Consider the following 21,618-nt stretch of genomic DNA (forward strand, 5'->3'; position numbering starts at 1 on the left):
TAAGTTATCGCCCATGGTCTCGCTTTTACACACTCTCGTTTCGATACATTCTCACTCTCTCTCTCTAGTTCGCTCTCTGGCTCTAACACACTTGCTCGGTATAGATGTAACACTATCTCTCCCTTACACACTCTCTCGCTCTCACTCTTACACTCTAACGCAATCTCATAAACTCTCGCTCTCACAACCTTTCACGCACTCTGGCTCTGACTCTGACTCTCACACTCGCTCTCTTTCTCTCTCACAATCTCTCACAACCTTTCACGCACTCTGGCTCTGACTCTCAGTCTCACACTCGCTCTGACTCTCAGTCTCACACTCGCTCTCTTTCTCTCTCACTATCTCTCACACTGGGCCTCTTTCTCTCGCACACTTTCTCTCTCACAATCTCTCACATCCTTAATCTCTCTCACACCCTCACATCCCCTCTCTCGCTCACACACCCTTCATTCTCAAAACTGTCGCTCTCGCTCTTCACACTCTCACACTCGCTCTTTGCACTCATACCCTCTCTCTCGATCACTCTCACACACTATCTCTCGCTCTCTCTCACATCCTCTATATCACTCTCTTACTCTCAGACCCTCGCTCTCAAACTTGTCATCTCTCCTAGTGAATTCTCAAACTTCTGGACAATTAATTTGTAGTATGTAGTAAAATAGAATTATATTAGCTACGATTATACTGGTGTACTACTTCTTCGGGGCTGTGGATGCCATAGTCCATCGGGGCGGACACCAAAGTCTATTATACCATTGTCTGGGAAAGGTTGGTACTCCTACCTTCAGTTACATTCACTATATATATGTACAAAGTGATAACTTAAAATTAAGTAGTCAATTATATAACAATAGCAAGTATTTATATTGAGGTATTTTAACATTTTATATTGGCAAATTAATTCGAAATAAAAAGCCAAAATTATTTGTTTTCCTCTTGTTCTTTGCTTTGTTTAATATCCTTTAACCTTTTTAATGCAGTTAGCTTTATACTTTTTTTCCAAATTTTGTATTCTTAAAAAATATAAATCGCGAGGAAAAAAGGGATTTCTTTCTTTATTTCATTGTAATTAACCAACATTAAAATATGCATGTGCATTGAGCGTATAAAACAGTGTAATGATAATCGGTGAATTCATATCATAAGGATTATTCTTATGGACAAATGAAAGCAATATCAAACAGGGAAAATTCAATTATAATGCAACAACGTTTGCAACGTTCATTTTGATTGGATAACGTCAGTTATTTACATGGCATCAATTGACAATTGATGCTATGGAACGTACGTGCAAGCGCAGACGGCATATGACAGATTTTAAATACATGTTTAACGTTGTTTTCTGTCAGTTTTATTAGAATGGAGATAACAATATTGTATTTTAAGCTCCGACGGCATCAATTGGGGATTTGATGGTCGCAAATACCCGTTTTCTGTCTCCGCTAACGCGTCGCCAGTACTGAAACTTAATTTGCGACCATCAAATCCCTAATTGATGCCGTCGGAGCTTAAAATACAATACAGTTATCTCCTAAATGAATATCATACTGTTGATAGCACAACGCTCTAGTACCATGCGAAAAAGGTTTTAAAAAATACCACGCTGTAAAAACAAAATCATTTTCTATTCTTTACACTTTTATATATTATTTTTGTAATCACTCCAAGTAGTTATTAACTCCACATCTTCAAAAAGTACCAACAACTTACTTTTTCAAAGAAGAATCACAAAAATTAAAAAAAACAAAAAAACCCGAGACTATGCATAGCACCTCTCGTTTCAGTTACAAAATATAACATATTTATTTTCTCGTCTCAGCGCAGCGACTCGTCAATATTGACCTTATACGTTTTCTTTTTCTTCTTTTGACTTCAATATTATAGAATACAGTCTTAACACGGTACACAATTTTTTTTTACTACATATCGAACTCTTCAAAACTAACATTTTTACCAAAAGTATGAATTTCTGCTTGTCAACTTCATCTACAGCTTGTACCAGCATCGCAATTGTTTTTATAAGAATAGTTATTGACATAGTTAACTGCTTTTAAATGTATCAGTCTTGTATTACAAAACATGGAGGGAAATAAAAAAAGTTCATTTTTTCTGAATTTTTTACAGGACTCCATTTTTTCAGAACAGGAAGGAGAAAAAAATTGTTTTGACTTCAGGGTTACATAACTTTTATTCTTCGTGGCATGACACCTTCTTTTTCGATTAAATCACAATTTCACATAAGTGCAAACATGATATGAACATGAACAATTTTTTCTATGTGTAGCATTTTTATTTTTTTCATTTTCAAAGATCAGCTGTTTTGCGTGTAAGCCTATGGAGCAGTCAATTACAAGACTGCAACCTAAACTTTTTATAGCCCCTTTAATTTCATAATCCTACTGATCATCATTGACTAGGAGTGTTCATTGGTTGTACAGCTTAATCGGACTGATTAATTTAGGGGAAAACAAGTGTTTGTTTTATTGAACATGAATATTGCTTCAGACTTTTGGTGTTTAATACGATTCCATATTAGATATAACGTTGTCGCCAACTTATGCAAAAGAGAGGCGGAAGTACCAGATAGACATTCAAACTTAAAAGTCGGAAATAAACTGACAACGTCGTGGATAAAAATGAAAAACCCATTAACAGACAAGCAACAGTACACAAACCACAACATGAAAATAAAATTAAGACTGAGCAACACGAACACCACCAACAACTGGGACGGGGTTGTAATTCTGGTGCTCCTTAAGGGAAAGCAGATCCTGATCCACATGTGTAAAAATTGCATGTACTTCCAGATGATCCTTCCGTAGTCAAATTTTTAATTGCAATTTTGCTCCTTGACAGAATAGTTTTAAATATTTAATAAGCAAACTGACGAAAGAAGATCAAACAACAGTATACAAAACATTACAGAACAACAAGGACTGCTCTACGCGAATCCCATGCACACAAAACTGGATGTCATCTCAGGGGATCCGGTAGGGTAGGCAGATTTTGTTCTGCGAGACAAATGGATAACTATTATTCTTTTTCAGTGTAGGGAAAAAGTGGTTGTTAAAAACGTATGATACTGACTGCGTAAGTAGTCTGTTCATAAGCAAGGTAAAAATGAATATAGTGTATCACAAAATGCATGATAGATAAAAACAAACAAAAAAACAAAAAAACAAAAACAAAAAACACAGCTAACCTGCCAATCAATATGGTCAAATGAGCTATCGTTTATTAAATAAACGACTTCAATTATTCTCGCTCAACCACAAGAAAATAATTCACCTCCTTAGCGATTAAGACTTGCATACATAGGTGCGAAAGATACCAATGGGACATTCAAAATCGGAAAATTCGAAATAATAACATAACGGTATCATTTTTTCTGTGCTTTTCGACAATCAATATTTCTCCAGTGATGTTCAGGGTTAAACTATTTGAAAATCCAAAGCTTATCATAAATATATAAACTGACAACGCCATGGCAATTAAACAAAAGAGACAAATAATGGTATGCAAAACACAACACAGAAAACCAAGGACTAAGTTTTCGAAACACGAACTCGACCAAAAAAAAAACGGGTCATCTCAGGTTCCTTTCAATCGAAATAAAGCTTCAAATTTTTAATTTCATTAGAATATATATGTTTTTTCTATTGATAAATAAATGTACATAATATATATAACAATGTATAGAAGCATACATGTAATGTTCAGTCAGTATACTTCTCGTTTTCTTGGTACATTGGATCTTCCATGGGCATGCAATCGTCATGTGTTTTGAACATCTGTATTCACATCAAACATAATAATAAGTCTTATTTCATTTCGGATTTAAAATTGATAGTTTAAACATATTTTATTGTCCAAAAACATTGACAATAGTATTAGACCCAAGTTTTGCAACTTAGAACGTCTTCTCCATTACATACAAATAAAATAAAATAAAATACATAATAATAATAACATCATATTAATTTACACAAGCTTTATAATGAATAAATAACCGAACAAATATAGAATAACCATACATTGTCTCGAAATATCAATGTTATTTGTACAAGGCTTAGAAACAGGTAGAAAGCGAGGCTGTGCCGAGCATTTCTACCTGTTTCGAGCCGAGTAAAAATAACCGATTGATATTTCGAGACAATGTATGGTTATTCTTTATATACTGCAACTCTTATAAGTGTTCTAAATGGAGTATTTAGGGTAAAAACCATCATTTTTTTTAATTTGGAGCGGACGACGTAAAATTTCTGCGAACCTGTATGTTTTATATATTGACGTCATAAATAAAACTCTACGGAAACGCATTGTCAAAGGCGATCATAAACAAAGTGATATACGGTCAGTGACTGTATATCACATATGAATATACAGTCAATGCAATTTGACTGCTCAAATAGGACAGCTGCAGTATATTGCTCAAATAGGACAGCTGCAGTATATAATAAAATACATTTATAATAACGTCATATTATTCGGTTATTTATTATTCGTATGTAATGGAGAAGACGTTATAAGTTGCAAAACTTGTGTCTAATCCTTTTGTCAATGTTTTTGGACAATAAAATATGTTTAAACTATCAAACATCCGAAATGAAATAAGACTTATTTTCAATCAAAATACTTAAATAAACCTCAACAAGTTCGTCACTCAACTGATTTTTTTTTTAAATGAGGAAGTTAAAAATAAATAACCGTACACATATATAACTTGAGGTTCAAAATGCATGTATACGTATTCAAAATGCTGATCTTAAGTGTGAATCCACTTTTAACTGTTTGGCATTGCCTTTGACTATCAGTTAAACTTACAGGGGCGGATCCAGACATTTTTAAAAAGGGGACGGGGTCCAACCCAGGATAAAAGGGGGAAGGGGTTACGTAAACCATATGTTCCCCGATTCAAATGCATTGATCGTCCCCAAAAAATTGGGAGGTTCCGACCTTCTGAACCCCCATCCCTGGATACGTCACTCACTGTTTAATCTTCAACTTCGTACTTTATTTGGCCTTTTTAACTTTTTTGGATTCGAGCGTTATTGATGAGTCTTTTGTAGACGAAACGCGCGTCTGGCGTATATACTAAATTTAGTCCTGGTATCTATGATGACTTTATTTATCATCTGGAGTAAAAATTAAGCGGAACTTATCTAAACAAGCTGAGTACGCTTGTAAACCTACATTTATTTTTTGTTTATTTTCAATCAAGTTCTGGATGTCTATCGGCATAACATTTCTGTACTGAGAAAAAAAAAACAAGAAAAAAATTAAAATTTGGGAAAAAAACAACTACTAGACAAATTACAGGAAAAGGGCACTAAGGTTTGTCGGTGTGAAGACCATTCAATATCTTATTATTTTACCAGCAGTTACTTGAGCGCTACTTGATGTCTTCATTGTACATATCAAAACGGTTACGTGACTTTTATTTCAGATAAGTTTTACTTTTTTTTAGAATTTTTAGTTATGTCAAAATGTTTAGTGAGGGGTCTTTAGTTGTGCTTCAGTTTTAGCAAGGATTTGAAATTGTATATCCGAAACTAGCATTTGGTTTTGCATGTCGATTAATTTTTTTTAATTTAGATGTGTCATGTTATTTGTAGTAGTGCATTGATTTGTATTTCAATATGCAATTGTTGTATCTAAGCATAACCATTGTAAAATATGCTGACTATCGTATATATACATACTCTCTTTTTTACAAATTTTATATTTTTTAAACGAGAGTGCAAAATTGAATTTCCCGCGGGTTGGTCACATGGTAAGAATGAAGGCTCATGGGTAAAATCTGGGACGGCGTGCGTCAACTTTATTATTGGATGTGATACTGGGGAAGAATTTTATATTTTGCTTTTAATTAGAACATCTAGTGGTAAACACTGTATTGGTAGGTATCCTCTGAAGCAACTGTCACGCTTTTTATAACAATTTAAATAGGATTTTTCGATGATTTCTCTTTTAACGGGCGATAACCACAAAGTGAAGCAGAAAAATGGCCTTTGTGATTACTGCCCTTTAGAAACCGGACAAGGGCGACAATTTCCCCTGTTTGCGACCCTGCAATGCCAACCCGATAAACTTGGGATATTGCATTGTACAAATGCTTAATGCCAACCCATAAAATTACAGGAATACGACATTCTAGCTTTGTAACCGACGAAACCCTTCCTGATCTTAAGAAATTCAAAATGGCGGAGGGGAAATTTATGCAGTGTTTTCGTCACCAGACAAGATCCATAATTTTAATGTAAAATCATCAGCTTATTATAATTTCAGTTTGAAATATCATTCATATCAAAAGAGCTTCTAGAAATTTTTATATCATCAAATAATAGAAATGAAAATATCAAATATATATTTAGGGTCAAGAGTTCATGTCCTCAATAAATAGTGTCTATAGGCAAAAGGCTAACATCATAGGGCTAGTAGTGAGCTCAAAAATGTATTAGCTTATATTCACTCTCAGAAGCTTTAAATTGCCTTGGCATACAAATTCTCAAAGGTCCAAGGCAGTAAAGACCTTATAATTTGCTATTTCATAATCTGACGCTCTGTGATTACTTTGCATTGTTGCGTAAATGTTGGACACTTTGTTCTAAATTTTTTTTTAGAAATACTGAAATGTATGTGTTGGCTAAAAATATGAACAAATAATGATGTCCCTGCAAAGCCTGATCCTGAACGTCAAAACGTGTCAACTTGTCTCTTCATGTCCGTTTTTTTCCCATCCTAATCTTGCATTCTTTGTTTCTGCAAGTAGTATCGAGTAGTCATCTGTTCTCTATAGTGATGCACGTGGTAAGAGCGAAATAGCACCTGTTTTCTATTTGTCGGTATTTCAAGGACAGAATAAAAACTCGCGTCAGGGGACTTACTGAAATAAGTGATTTTTAAATCACCTATTTGAGTAGCAAATTCGAGGTTTTGTCACAAATTGGGATTATGTAGTTTTTTCAAAATTTTAAACACATAGGTTTAAATAATATCTTTTAATTAGTAAAATTTAAAAAAAATAAACTTTTTGCTTTTTTTAAGTAGCAAGGTTTATGCCTTTGATGCTATCATTTAGCTGAAAATACTATTTTAGTTGAAAAAATGCTATAATAATGGCTTTACATAATGAACTGATACTTTCTTCAAAGATTTTTCCCAGCAGTGGGAGCATTTTTCCTGTGAAGTTCAAGGTTTCATCTTTCAGATTATGTAATAAAATTCTACTGTTCGCAATAAAAATTTCACTGTTCGGGGGTGTTGAAATTAGTGGGAGTTATTAAAAGAATGATACTTAAAGAAGTGATTTTTGAGAAGGAAATTGAGGCCTGATACTTAAACAAGTGAGTTGTATGTCATTATCCTACATTCAGTACAAGGTCATCACCTGAAATGACCTGGTCATCCTAGACAACACAGATGTTGGTTCTGATAAGTTTAGAACCATAATTAGTCCCTGGATCATTAGTATTCTATATTTAAAGCTACAATAAAACTTAATCACTTCTTCTAGTGATTAATTTGTACTACTTAAATAAGTGATTATTAAAGAAAGACAACTCTAACTTCCAACCTTTATGGAAATAATGATACTTGAATCAGTGATTTAGAAAATCACTTATTTAAGTAAGTCCCCTGACTGTTCACACATGCATTAATATCAACATTTCAAGTTTTCAGACATTTTACACAGTAAAAATAATATTTTCCGATTGTAACATTTTTTTCTTTATTCTTAAAACAACCCCAACTTCATACCCTTGGTTCATTTATAGCACATTTTCAAATATTAACAATACTTAGCTCGAAAAGAAGGTCAAGTCCACATACATAATACTCAATTGTAAGATGTGGTGTGACATCGCTATGGCAAAAAATCTAAGGAATGCAGTTTGGGTCATATCTTTATATGAACTTTAAAATTAAATTCAATTCAATTATCGAAAAAGCAATGCCCTTAAATATTGTTACTGTGACAGTAAAATATTAATAACAGCTGTGACAACATCTTACAACGTATAAGAATTAGTTCAATAGTTTAAAATATCTAAAATAATAAAGATTAGTATTCAATGCATATGTTTGTCCTTGAGTGACAATTCCTAGGATATCGGGTAAAGATGCCTTAATTGATCAATAAGGCTAAAATTCATAAAAAAAATATGTTTCTAGAGACAAAAGATAGTTAATTGATACTTTTCTCCAATTTGCGAAATTTTAAATCTTCTTTTAAAATCAAACATGCTTACCATACTATACTTTTCACAACTATCAAGAACTGATGACGTATTGCACACAATGTCAAAATGGAGCACAACAACAGTATACACCTATTGACTGGGTGTGAGGGTAATAGCAAGTTTGTTGTCCCTGAGGTACCAACTATTGCTCGAGGCAAAGCCGAGAGCAATAGTTGGTATGCGAAGGGACAACAAACTTGCTATTACCCGCACACCCAGTCATTAGGTGTTTTATTATACTGAACAACACAGCCATTAAGTATTTTATATATATACCAAATAAATAATTTTCTAAAAGTGTATAATATATCATCTGAAAGAAAACAAAAATGTCACATAACTTTATATGCACATGATGAACTATACTTTTTTTATAATTCGTTTTGTATTAATAAATATTTCATTAATTTCAATCAAGACAAGAAATACTAATGTTAAACTTTCTGTGCTTAAAAAAATTCTAGCTAAAATACACCAAACGCAAATTCACTTTTTATACCCATATTAAGAATAAGGTACTATATTTTAGATCTTTAAAAAATTCCCAGTGAAGATTTTTTTTTCTTTTTTATAATTGCTTCTTACAAGTGAAATTACAATCAACACAAACAGATTCCACCGTTTACAATATTAGCGGGAGTTTGACGTTGCAAAGCATACGTAACCAAGCAGAGTAATCAATGACATCATTATCGTCCAATGAAAAATAAGCATGAAAAGTACGGGAAAGATGATTATGAAACTATTAACCGGTGTAATAGTCTTTGAAACTATTGACTGGCAAATGGTTCTGTGGAATGAAATAGCACAACTATTTCATTACTTTTTATATAGAAAAAACACACTGAAGTATAATAAATGTTTTTATTTTTCTTGATTTACGCTAGAGAAAATCGTGAGGATAATAGGAAATGAATAAAAGTATCTACTATAAACTAACACAATCAGCTTTGACAACATTTATTTGAATAAGTGGCCATACAGAGTAAACATTTGTTACACAATTGAGAACTGATAACATTAGGATATATAATCTTTTATAGATTTGTGTTATTTTTCTTGGCACAGAATGTGCGTTCTTTAAATAATCCTGTTTTTTTAAATACTCTTCATAATTTATGTTGTTTTTGAATGTTAAAAAGTGTTTAGCCAGATTCATTTTTAAATATAATCGTCCTATAAAATGTACCTGCTAGTGGATTAAGGGAAGTATGCATCAAGGTCTGGGTGGACAGTCCTTCATTTCTGCATTATTTTGATTTTATGGGGGCATTATGTTTTCTTGTCCGTGCGTTCATTAATCCATGTAATCTGTCTGTCCAGCTTCAGGTTTAATCTTTTGTCAAGGTACATGTAGTTTTTTATGGAGTTGAGGTCAAATCAACTTCCACTGAACAAAGAAAATGATAGTATGAGTGGGGCATTTGTGGTTCTTAAAATACATGTATCTTTGATAATTAACGTTATTCTGTAAAAATTTTCATCAAAAGACCCCATTCATACCATTATCATGATTATTGCATCATGACAATTTTTTGATTTGAAAATGTTGGTTTTTTCAGTGGAGACCGGTTAACATGGATACAGATGATGCTTTACAGCAGGTAGCAGAAGAAGTTGGGGGAGGAGATGGGATTGTCATTAGTGATGTTGGAGACCTAGTTAAACTATCAGAAACTCAGGTTTGTTTATTGTTCTACAGTACAGTTGAGATATGGTTCAGTATGAGGTGATTGATTGCAATGATTCTGAAGTTTTCTATGAATGATTTTAAAGTTACTATATTTATCACAGGGTAGTACAAATCTACCTACATGTATATTATCAGTGATATTGTTTGCCTTCAATTAGTGGAGAATAAAGGCTTTTCCCCTGGAGAAGAATCCCAATTTGAAAAAAATTATTCCCAAAAAGACAAACTTTTTTCCCAAGCGGTGCAGTCTCTGTGTGTAGTAATTGTGCATGAATTCAAACTGAAAAACACTCATTTCAACAATTTCTTGCCTAAAATGACTATATGTGCACATTTGAGGGTCTATTTATGTATCATCACTATCAAAATGGGGTCTTATTTTAAAACAGGGTTTGACTCTTGATAATGGGTCTGTAAAAAGTTTCAGTCAAATTCATGGTTTATTTTAAATTTCCCAATTTGATCAAAATGACGCATATTTTCACAACAAAAAAGGGTGGAGGTAGTTTTGAAAAAAGCCAACAATATCATGAATATCACTCATTATGCAAAATTGGCTGAACAACAAATAATGATGTTTTATACTGTAAGGCTTTTCATAACACAAAAACTACTAATCAAGTAGTAAGATTATTATGAGATACACTTACAGATATTTTCAACCCCTGTACATGTACCTAAGGTAAAATATCTGCTATATAAATATGTGAAAAAATTATTAACACAGAAAATAGGTTAGTCCACTACCTACCATAGAATGCATAGTGCTGTACATAAACATTTTCTACTTTTAAAAATAACCACATGTTCATAAATTTTCATTATCAATCAGTTATAAATAAAATTGAATATGTATTATTGCAGGTTGTAGAGACTTTAGAAGGTGTGTTTCCCCAGGCTGATCCAGCCCCTCAGCCCAATGGTGGATACAGCATTGAGTCCTTGCCTAGTGATATGCCAGTTAATATCATGGCTGAACAGAAGACTACTGACATGCCTGTAGAAATCATGGCTGAGCAAAAACCCATCGAGAATGAAGCATCAGGTATAAATGCGAGGATTTTAATGGAAATTTTTCGTTTGAGGGTTAATATTAATAATAATTTAAACACTTTTTACGAACAAGAAATAAAATATAACATCAAGAATACCATGAAATACAACATAGGTTAAACTGGTCAGGAATAAGGTATTCATGTAGATCCTGTATAAAGTATGAACATGCGAAAAGCAGTTTCAGGCCAAGCTTTTGTACATTTTGAGTTGGTTCGAAGGGATTTTTATAAGCTTTGGCCAACAACATAAGTAACATGTTTTAGTCAAGAAAAGGACATTAGAAAAGTAAGTCTTTATAAAACTATTTGTGTTTAAATAGGCAGCTTTTTAGGTGGTTGAGTATATAAGTAGGCAACAGCCAACAATTTAAATTTTATTTTTGTCGTTACATTGTACATGAACATTTTGTTTTTGACAATTTTTCAAGATATGTAAAAATTTAAATTATATATTGATATTAATCATGTTAATCAACAATGCCTTTTAAATTTTTTTAGTAGAAGAGGTATTAGAAAAAATCAATGAGGTTTCCCAAGTAGCTGAGGCAGAGACAACTGCAGTAGAAGGATTACCTGATCAAGTTGATAATGTACAGCAGCCTGCATCTGATGAGAAGACTGGTAAAAATTTCCACAAATTATGTTTATTGATTGAATGTGTAATAAGGGTGGTTTCTTCCCAACATAAATAGTATCTGAGATGCACTTTTATAATTGATAAATTTGCCTGTAGGGACAAATTTTGAATTTCTCTTGCACTTTCAACATGTTCAAAGTACTTGATTCCCATCTTTAAGTGAGATTTAAAAAATCCATTCACAAAATGCCCTCTATGTTTTCATAGAACAGTCCTATGCTTACATGTACATGTATTTTACTGTCACAAAAATCCTACACACACTCAATCAAACCCAAAGGCAAGGGGCCACAGGTTATTGCTATTGTCTCACTGATGCCTTCAAAAAGGGAATAAAAGCTCACACTTGCTTGTAAGTTCCAGAAGATTCCCAGTATGTGTTTAAGCAATTTGTTAAATCAGGCAAAAATATTATATTTGTAAACTGAAAAACACATAAATTTCAACTTCATTCTTGTTAACAAATTCTTAAAATCATGTGAAAAAATAATTAGCAAGTACCTTAACACTATATGGAGTTTCTAACTTATAAATTGACCATTCATCATGTTCATGGATATGTAATGTAATAATTAAAGTTTTTTTTCATGCCCCCACTGTAGCAGAGGGTGCATTAAAATTTACCCTTGTCTGTAACACCCCAACGTTGGTGTCTGTTTTCAACTTAAGTTTGCCTAAACTAAATATTATGAAACTGATATAAAATGCTTATTACCACACAAAAAACCCCATCAAATTGGAATTTTGGTGGCGTCACCATAACTGTTAACAAATGGAAAATTACAGAATGTTTTGTTTGTTCTCGAACTCAGTTTTCCTCAACCAAATGTAAACTTATACACAGCACTTATTACCACAAAATACAGATCAGGTGTGAAATTTGGTTGTTTCACTTTAACCTTTTATAGTTATGCCCCTTTACAAGTGGAAAAATTGCTAATTTTTTTATTTACATTCTCTTACTTAAGTTTCCTCAACCATCTTTTTCCATGGACACATTCCCAATTTATTTGTGTTTTCCTTTAATTTGTTTATTTTATATTTAGCAGATAACAGTTTGCCAGCTGACTTTTTTGATGGAAATACAGAAGTTACATCTGACACCCAGGTAATACACACATATCACTGATAGCTCATTATGGATAAAGTTTATGGATTTTCAAAATAAAATGTTCAATCATATAGCTGTTTACATTAAAGGGTAAAATCAAGAATAGAAATCACGATTGTGTCAAAGAAACAAAAACTTTACCAAAGTGCAGAAATCACCACAAAGCCACCAATCGGACATACAAAATCTGGCATATTTGGAGATGTGTTGTCAGATCTCAATCCTTCAATACATCTTACCAATGGAGTAAAAAAAAAACAACAGCAATATGCACATTCATACATTGCATTTTTGTCTGATTGATGATTCAATTTTAAAACTTTAAAACAGCATACACATGTGTATGTGAATCTTGGCACTTACAATATTCTCAGGAAGACTGAGTACTCGAGTACAGTTTTAGTACTCAGATACTCGTTTGACTGTTATACATCTTGAGATATTTCTCTTCACATTTCCATTATCATTTGTTCCATTGAAATATCCCCTTTGTAATACTAAATAAAATCAATTTACAACATACGTGTAAATATGTTTATCTGAGGCTAATATTTGTTATAGTAGTACTAGCAAAGTTCTTTCCTTCCAGGGGAATGTTTTCACATGCACAATTTGAAAATCAGACAAACGATAGTGCAAAAAAAACAAAACACAGATAGATTGAGCAACACGAAAATGCACAAGTGATTTGAAGTCCAATATTGTTGTTGACAAATTAATGGAAAACTCGTATTATAAAAAAATTCCAACTCCTCAGGAACAGATGATACTTATATTGTCTACTTTGTCTGACTTTATTTGCAGTTTGGTTTATGAACACGTACAAAAACAATAATTGCTATTATGATAGGTTATTTGTAGAAACAGCAGTTAGTAATTCATTGTTTAATTGACACAAAAACCAGAGGACCAAGCTATGTTTGTAGTACGTTTGTCTTTCGTTTATATGTTCATGAAAGTAGACGTTTTAGATTCATCCGAGTACTATCGAGTATCATGACCGAGTATCCGATTAATTCAGATCTTTTGACATTCCTATTTTTTACACTTGCTGAAAAAAATGGTTGATACTTCTATGTATTCTTTGTTATATGTATTAATCCAAAATTCTTGGATGTTTGTTAATTTAAACCAATGATAAGATGATATTATGATATAAAATGTACCTCATTTTATATTTCAGCCCCAAATAGTTCAAGTAGTTCTAGAAACTGATGTGCAGCCACCCGCAGTTGATGAACCAGTTATAGTCCCAGAAAATTTCACTCCTTTAGAGGAGGAAATTGAATCAGTAGAAGAAACTTCTGCAAAATCTGATGGGGTATCTGCAGAGGAACAAAAAGAAGATCAGGTACCAGTTGAGATACCAGTCATTGTCCCTGAAAGTTTCATTCCCCTTGAAGACAATCGGTTAGACCCAATCAAAGAAAATACAGCTGAAGAGGAATCTTTGGGGGCAGAAACAACGAAAAATCAAGAGGAGGAAACTGCAATGGAGGATACAACTGAGGCCACAGAACCTCAAATTGAGTCGAGTCAGAATGAAGAAGGGGAAGTTACAGTTACTGTAACTATAGTTAATGAGGAAAAAGACGAATCTACACCAAAAAGAAGGGGAAGACCAGCTAAACAGTCCACTGACGATGTGGCTGGTCCTTCACCAGAGAAAAGACCAAGAAATGATTCAAAATCCAGTGAAAGTGGTCCTGCTTCAGAAGGCAGACCAACACGTAGGAGTCTAAGAGCTCCCAAAGAGGTAGCTGAGGACAAAACTGCAGAAACTCCAGACACTAAATCTAAAAAAGGAAAAGCTGCAAAGGAAAAAGATACTGAGACTCCGAAGACAAAATCAAAGGGCAGAGGTCGTCCACGGAAAGAGTCAACAGAAAAGGAAGTTGAACAGGAAGAGGATGAGGAGGAAGCTGAATCTGAGGCAGAATCTGGAGAGGAAGAACAGGAAGCCACCCCTGAACCAAAAAAAGGAAGAGGCAGGGGAAGACCATCTAAATCAGAAAGTTCTACTCCGGTTGTCAAACTCAAAGTTAAAACTCCAACCAGTAAAAAAGGAAAAACTAAACAAGGGGATAATGATGATGAAGAAGAAGTTGCAAAATCTGGAAAGAAAAAAGGTGCAGATACTCCACCAGATGAGGGAAAGAAACGAGGCAAAAAGAAAGAGGAGACATCTGCAGACACTCCAAAAAAAGGAAGAGGTAGACCCAAAAAAGAGGTAGTAGAAAAAACTGTTGAAGATGAAGAAGTAGAAGGTGAAGAAGACATGGAGGGTGATGAAGCTCCTGAACCAGAGCCCAAGAAAAAAAAGGGTCGCCCTTCAAAATCTGGGGACTCTCCAAAGGATATCACTGGTACTAATGAAACAATGGAAGCAGAAGAAACTGTCCCATCAACTCCATCTAAAAAACGAGCAAGACCAGTGGAAGAAACAGTAGAAACAACACCAACAGATTTACCAGTTAAGAAAAAACCTAAGGCTTCCCCACCAGTTATGACTGACTCCTCAGCCGGACCTAATGATAGAATGATCGTAAAAGAGGAACCCCAGGAAGATCTGTTATCACAGGTATTACCCAATATTACTATTTCATCTGTGTCAGGAAGTAATAGACCACACACACTAATTGTTCATGAAAATGTAGAGGGAGATGTTTACAGCATCGAACAAGTTGATCATGATCAGGAACCAGGCACATCAGAAGTTGAGATCCCATTTGTTGAAGTTGAAACTGTTATCGAAACCCCAGAAAGAAGATCTGTACTAACTCAGACAGATCCTAAACTTAAAAAGAAGAAATTTGGACCATTAGGTCAAGATGATTTTGGTTTTGCTGAGGAAGAGGATGATGGGAGCGGCAGAAAGAAGCGAAGAAGTGACGAAGTGGCTCTGTTTGAGGATATGGAACCCAAACGTAGAACAATCCGTAACACAGAGGAGGCTCTCAATTGTCCATTTTGTGACAAAGCATTTATTGGTCTGGTAAAGCATATAAAAGGTAAACACAGAGATGAAATGGATTATGAAGAGGAAATGAGAAATGCAAAGTGGAGAGAAAAGATAATGAAAGTTTCTACACAAGGCCCCGAGGAGGAAGGGGAGCAATGTCAGGAGTGTGGGAAGACCACAAAGAATATGAAACGTCACCAGGAACTTCATCAACAAAATAGGATGCAAATTCCTTGTCCTATTTGTGGCAAAGTTGTCCTTAAAACTGGTATGAGCTCTCACATGAGAACGGTGCACTCTGGTAGAAAACCATACAAATGTCCGCACTGTGATTATGCATCAGCTTTCCGTGGCAATCTTAATACCCATATTAAAGGAATGCATCTTCACACCAGGCAATATCTTTGCAATACCTGCAAAGCTGCATTTAAAACATTAGGAGCTCTGATTGGGCACACAAAGCGTGTGCATGAAGGCTGGAAGTCACCTAATCAGAAAATCTTCATTTGTTCAGTGTGTGAGAAACGTTTCACCAAGAAATACCACGTCGACAGGCATATGTTGATTCATACAGGAGAAAAGCCACATAAATGTAACGACTGTGGCCGCTGCTTCAATAATAAGTCTAATCTGATGTCCCACATCCAATTGGTCCACAAGAAATTGTCCCCCTACCAGTGTGACATGTGTCATGAACAGTTCAAGAGGAAGAAGCTATTGCTGGAGCATATTGGTAGGATCCATGTGACTGCTGGAGAGGCCGCCCAAGCCATCATTAGGAAGTATGATCTACATGCTGATAATGATGAGGACATTGAGGCAGAGGGAGAGGAATATGAGGAGGGAGAAGTAGCAGAGGTAAGGCTTAGAATTAAATGTTAGATTTTCAACAACCAATACATCAAAAAATTATGTTTAGGATGTTACATCTCATATAAAATAAGGAAGATGTGGTATGATTGCCAATGAGAAAAATCGAAACTAGAGACTAATTGATGTAGAATTAAACACCTAAAGTTATTGTATGGTTTCAACAATCAGAAAAACCATACAGCATAATCAACTAAAATACTTACTTTGTTATGATCTGTATTCAATTAATTGAACAGTCTTTCAAAGGTTATATGATTATTATTTTTTCATAAAAAAAAGCATAACATTGCAATAAGTATACTCAGTGTGAAAGTAAACTACTGTTTATGCTATTATTATCTTTTACTGCATGTCAGAATATGTTCATGAAAAATATTTAAACACTTTAAAACTTAATTGTACCTTTGTACTTAGTTTCATTAATTATGAATTCGAATTTTCCACAATTTATGAAAACTGCTTTTTAAAAGAATAATGAAAATTTACAGTATGTAACTACAGAATCATTACTATCAACATGATCAATACAATAAAAAAAGAAATAGTGGCATATTGACAAAATGTTTTAGCCACTTGACTTCACATTAAATCATTGCAATGGGATGTATTAGAGTGCAAGTATGAAATCATTAAATCAAAAATTTGATACCTTACTTCAGTCTTTTTCTGACATCATAAACACAAACTTAAAAAAACGTTTGTTTAAAACTTTTTAGAGATGATTTGCTATTTTAATTGTCAATTCTATTTTTAGATTGAGAATGTACATCTTGAAGGTGAACCTGCTGGGGACACCACATACGTAGTAACAAGTGCTGATGGAACATACAGTAATGTGACAGATGCTGCACAACTCCTGGCTGGACAGGCATTGACCACACTACAGACAGAGGGTGGACAGGAGACCATCATTATTGTACAGACGGCAGAACCTGGTGAAAATGCCACCCATGCTATCGTAGACCAGGACGGAACTGTACAGTATGTGATGCAACAACCTGGAGAAGATGGAGGTCACCAAATTTATGCACAGATTCAACAAGAATAATGTGTAGAACTTAATGTTGTAGTCGGACACAAAAAAAGTAATCAATTGCATTGTTTTAATCTGTAGATTTTTTGTTGAAAGTCAGCATTTTTTTGTAATTGCTTGATTCTTTTTTAAAAGCAGAAAGAAATATTAAAAGAGAAACCATTTTCAATCCAATGTATCATCATTCATCTTTTATTTTATGATGGTTGTTATTAATTAATGTTAAGTTTGAAGCATTCATCTTTAATGAAAAGTAATGGAAAATTCTGCAAAGTTAATCAACTTTGCTCATGCTATTGAAATAAGAATCAAAATTACTTTTTAAGCAAGCATGTTCAAAGTTTACTTTTTCAAAAGTCTTATTAAACTAGTAAAATTGATTATTTGAGCAGTAAAAATTATCATGATGATTTAATTTGGAGATCATAATGATATGAACAAATTCTAACGAGAAAAATTACTTAACAATTGTAATTTTTTTTTATAGATCTGATTTTGTTAAATATTGAATGACTAAAAATAATCTGAGTGAATTGGTTTATGTTGTCTAAATCATAAAGTCAAGTTGTGTGTGTCAGATATCTTCGTTTTACATTTCATAAGGTGCATCTTGATTTTTGAATGGTACTTGTATCTGTGTACTTCAAAAGTGACAAACAACAGTCATGATGCAATTTAAGGTGGTACCTAACACTACAGGGAGATAACTCTGTAAAATCAGCTAAACGTTTTAATTACGTTGTGGTTGTGTTGTTAAGGGAATATTAAGCTTCTCAATGATCAAAATAAGTGTTTATCAAACTGCTATATATATTTTCTGATAAAACGGTTGGTTCAAATTTTTTGAAATTTTTATATTTTTGTAAAAGGGTCAAAGTAAATATTTTGTCAAAATTTTGAGAAAATTAAATGAGCCAAATTAATTTTAGTTAAAGTGTTGGGTACCACCTTAATATATGTACTAATGCCATTGGAGAGAATTGGCTTGAAAACCAGATACATTTATAAAAAGACCTATAAGACTTAGAACTGCTTTGCAACTAAGTGTGTATTACGAGTATTAATGGAAGGTGTTATTTAATCTCTAGATAGCATAGACATATAAGGCATTCCATTGTATTAAAATGTTGCATTGATATCTGTGCTTTGGATATACTAAACTGTCATTGTTAAAGTATGAAAAATAATAACGCATTATCTGTAATCATGGTTTCTACAACTTTATGTTGTAATAGCTTTTATATAGAACTAGTAAGCATGACGTTTTGGGGTTAGAATAAAATTAAAATTATGGTTGATTTTATCTTTTGTATTTTAATCATGAGAACATTCTACTTATATAATATAATATGAGTTGAACCTTAAGAGATTACAAGTGAAGTTGGAATTAACAGGACTTAAACATTCAGAAATTGCATTGCTAATGTCATACTTGTTTGTATAAATATTTTTTTATGTGTTTTATATAGTTGTGGTTAGAAATAATGAAGTTAACAAATTATATTTTCATCTGTACATTAAAAAGATCATTTCATGTTCATTTTATACAAGTTGTAAAAGTTCTTTAGAATTGAGATTGATTGTAAATGAGAGAGAAATATCAGAATTTAATAGTGAAAGGCAAAATTTTTCTTGAAAGAAAAAAAACTATTATATTTTGTTCTCACTTCATATTGTTTAAGAAACTTTTTTTTAAGAATTATTATGAAAAATACTTCTCTGTGCCCTATAATGATTTTAAGGAACACAGTGCTTTGAAGGAAGATAATTGTTGTGATTTAGTGTTTTCTGATTTGCAAGAAGAAAAGGGGTGGGGGTAAAAACAGAAAAGGAAGGTTTCAAGGTTATATTTAAAGAAATAGAAAGATTTTGAAAGTCTGCTTGAAGGATAATTGCGCAAGTTTTCATATATTTTTTTCTTCATATACCGATAAAAAATAAATAAAGCACTCTGTCATATTAACAACATCAAATCTGATTTTAATATAATTCAATTAACAAAGAGATAAAGTTTGGAAAGTATTTTGTTAACAGTTGTAGTTAAATGTTATCAAATTCATGTCTACGAAAATATTTTAGATGACTATTCAAAATGAACACAACATTTATAAGCATCTGTGGTAGTATTTATTAAAAAAAATGTTTAGGAAAATTTCTAAGATTATCCCATCAAACTCACATGTGTTATATTGTAGTTATTAAATACATGTCATTTAAATATAGTGCTTATGCTATTGTGCATTTTTATCATGAACAGATTATGAGAGTAGCTTTCCGGCTTTATAAATGTATGTAAATAGCTTGTTTTGTATCTTTGTGTAGTAATGAAAACAATTTTATGAAAAGAAAAGATGTCTTATCATGTATCTTCATTTTTGAATCATGAATATTCCATTGAAAACAATTTTATCAGAAGAAAAAGTTTGGTAATCATGTATTTCACTGGTGGTGTGAATATTGCAATGAAAACATTTTTTCATATTATTTTCTACTCACTGAATTCTGAAGTCATTTTAAACTCTATAATTATGATAGTTTGTAGTATGTCAACCAATTGATATATTAAAATTTTGTAAGATTGGGCCAATTTAAGTACTGTTGTGTTTTTAAACAATTAACAGTTTCAAAGTCTATAGTAGTTTCTAAGTGTTGAGATTCTTTAAGTTATTGTATCCACCAATAAACTGTGTAAGAATTTTCAACAGCAGTTCCTCAAACCATGAGTCTTTCAAGTCAGTACAAAAAACAATGACTGAAAACTCTAGTCTAGATATAAATATATCAACGAAAAATATTGTTCTCGTCAAGAAACCAACAAAAAATTGCACACAATGAACAAGACTACTTATACAGTTCTATTGTATTGAAATATTTTAATATGTATGTAAATTGATTTAGAACAATGAATTTGTAATTTAATAGCTTTGTTATCAGTTTGTCATTTGACTTGCTTTGTATTAATGTCTTATGACCTGCTTTATATCGTCATTGGCTACTGAATAAAATTCAGCATCATGGAATACTGTTTTAGACTTTTAATGATAGAATAATGTAAAGTTTAGCCGCAATGATACTGCATTGACTGGCAGTGTTGACTGTTCATTAAACCAAAAGCACTGTTGAAGTGGTTTCTCTCTCCTGAAAAAAAGCCTCATTAGTCCTTTTCGTTAATTTTAAGGGAATTCATCTGCAAATTTAAATCAACTCGAAATTATTAAACATGTAAAACAAGTGCACACCTTGAAATATCTGCCTTTAGTTTAAACATATTTATTTATAGTGGATTGGGAAACAAGTTTTTCAACTTATATTAATCCCTTTCCACTTTGTTAAGTGCTGCCTTGTAGCGGCATTAGCCTGCTCTTTTTCTTTTATACTTACCTTAGTTATTATGCTGAGAGTCCTAAAAAAAAAAAGCTTTACAGAACTACAACTATCACATAAGCTAAACATGATTAAAGGAAATAAGGTCAAGGTCAGATAAACCAAACTGGGAAAACATATTCATCTTACAATCATTCCAAACACCGAAGATGCATGAAATATAGTTGACCTATTGCACAACTAAGAAAGTAATTTACCAGGAATACTTTACATTGATCAATCAACCATGAAAATGAGGCTGAGGTCGGATGAACCCTGCCAAAGAGACGTGTACACCTAACAATCTACATGCTTTAAATAGTTGACCTTTAGAATATATTATCTAAGAAACAAACGCAACAAGAAAGACTGAACAATGAACCATGGTCGGATGATAATTGCCAGACCGACAAATACATCTGACAACTAATATATACACCAAGTATAGTTGACCTATTGTTACCAGTAATAGGAAAAAGACTAAAAAACAAAACTTAACACTGAGCAATAAACTATAAAAGAGGTCAAGTTCAAGTTAAACATGTCAGACTTGTATATTCCAAACTATTTTCATAAACCATATTTAGTTGACCTATGCATAGTGTATTAGCAAAACAGACTAACTATAATCACTGAACTATGAAAATG

At 32.9% G+C, this 21,618-nt stretch overlaps 1 protein-coding gene across 6 annotated transcripts; it reads left to right on the forward strand.

Annotated features, from left to right (window-relative positions):
• Positions 1 to 5,759: 5,759 nt before the first annotated feature.
• On the forward strand, positions 5,760 to 20,627 carry LOC139486034 (uncharacterized). Of its 6 annotated transcripts, none has more exons than XM_071270721.1 (7): positions 5,760 to 5,899; positions 9,806 to 9,925; positions 10,801 to 10,981; positions 11,490 to 11,612; positions 12,675 to 12,736; positions 13,923 to 16,559; positions 17,329 to 20,627. In XM_071270721.1, exons 2-7 carry the CDS (start codon positions 9,821 to 9,823, stop codon positions 17,620 to 17,622), a joined length of 3,402 nt encoding a protein of 1,133 aa, XP_071126822.1. In that variant the 5' UTR covers positions 5,760 to 5,899; positions 9,806 to 9,820; the 3' UTR covers positions 17,623 to 20,627. The 6 variants fall into 6 exon arrangements, with proteins under 6 accessions (XP_071126822.1, XP_071126825.1, XP_071126824.1 ...); XM_071270724.1 differs by having other exon boundaries at positions 5,776 to 5,899; positions 12,678 to 12,736; XM_071270723.1 differs by having other exon boundaries at positions 5,781 to 5,899; positions 11,493 to 11,612.
• The last annotated feature ends 991 nt before the right edge of the window (positions 20,628 to 21,618 follow it).

This window comes from Mytilus edulis, chromosome 8, assembly GCF_963676685.1.
Source record: "Mytilus edulis chromosome 8, xbMytEdul2.2, whole genome shotgun sequence".
In the NCBI taxonomy this organism is placed as follows: Eukaryota; Metazoa; Mollusca; class Bivalvia; order Mytilida; family Mytilidae; genus Mytilus; species Mytilus edulis.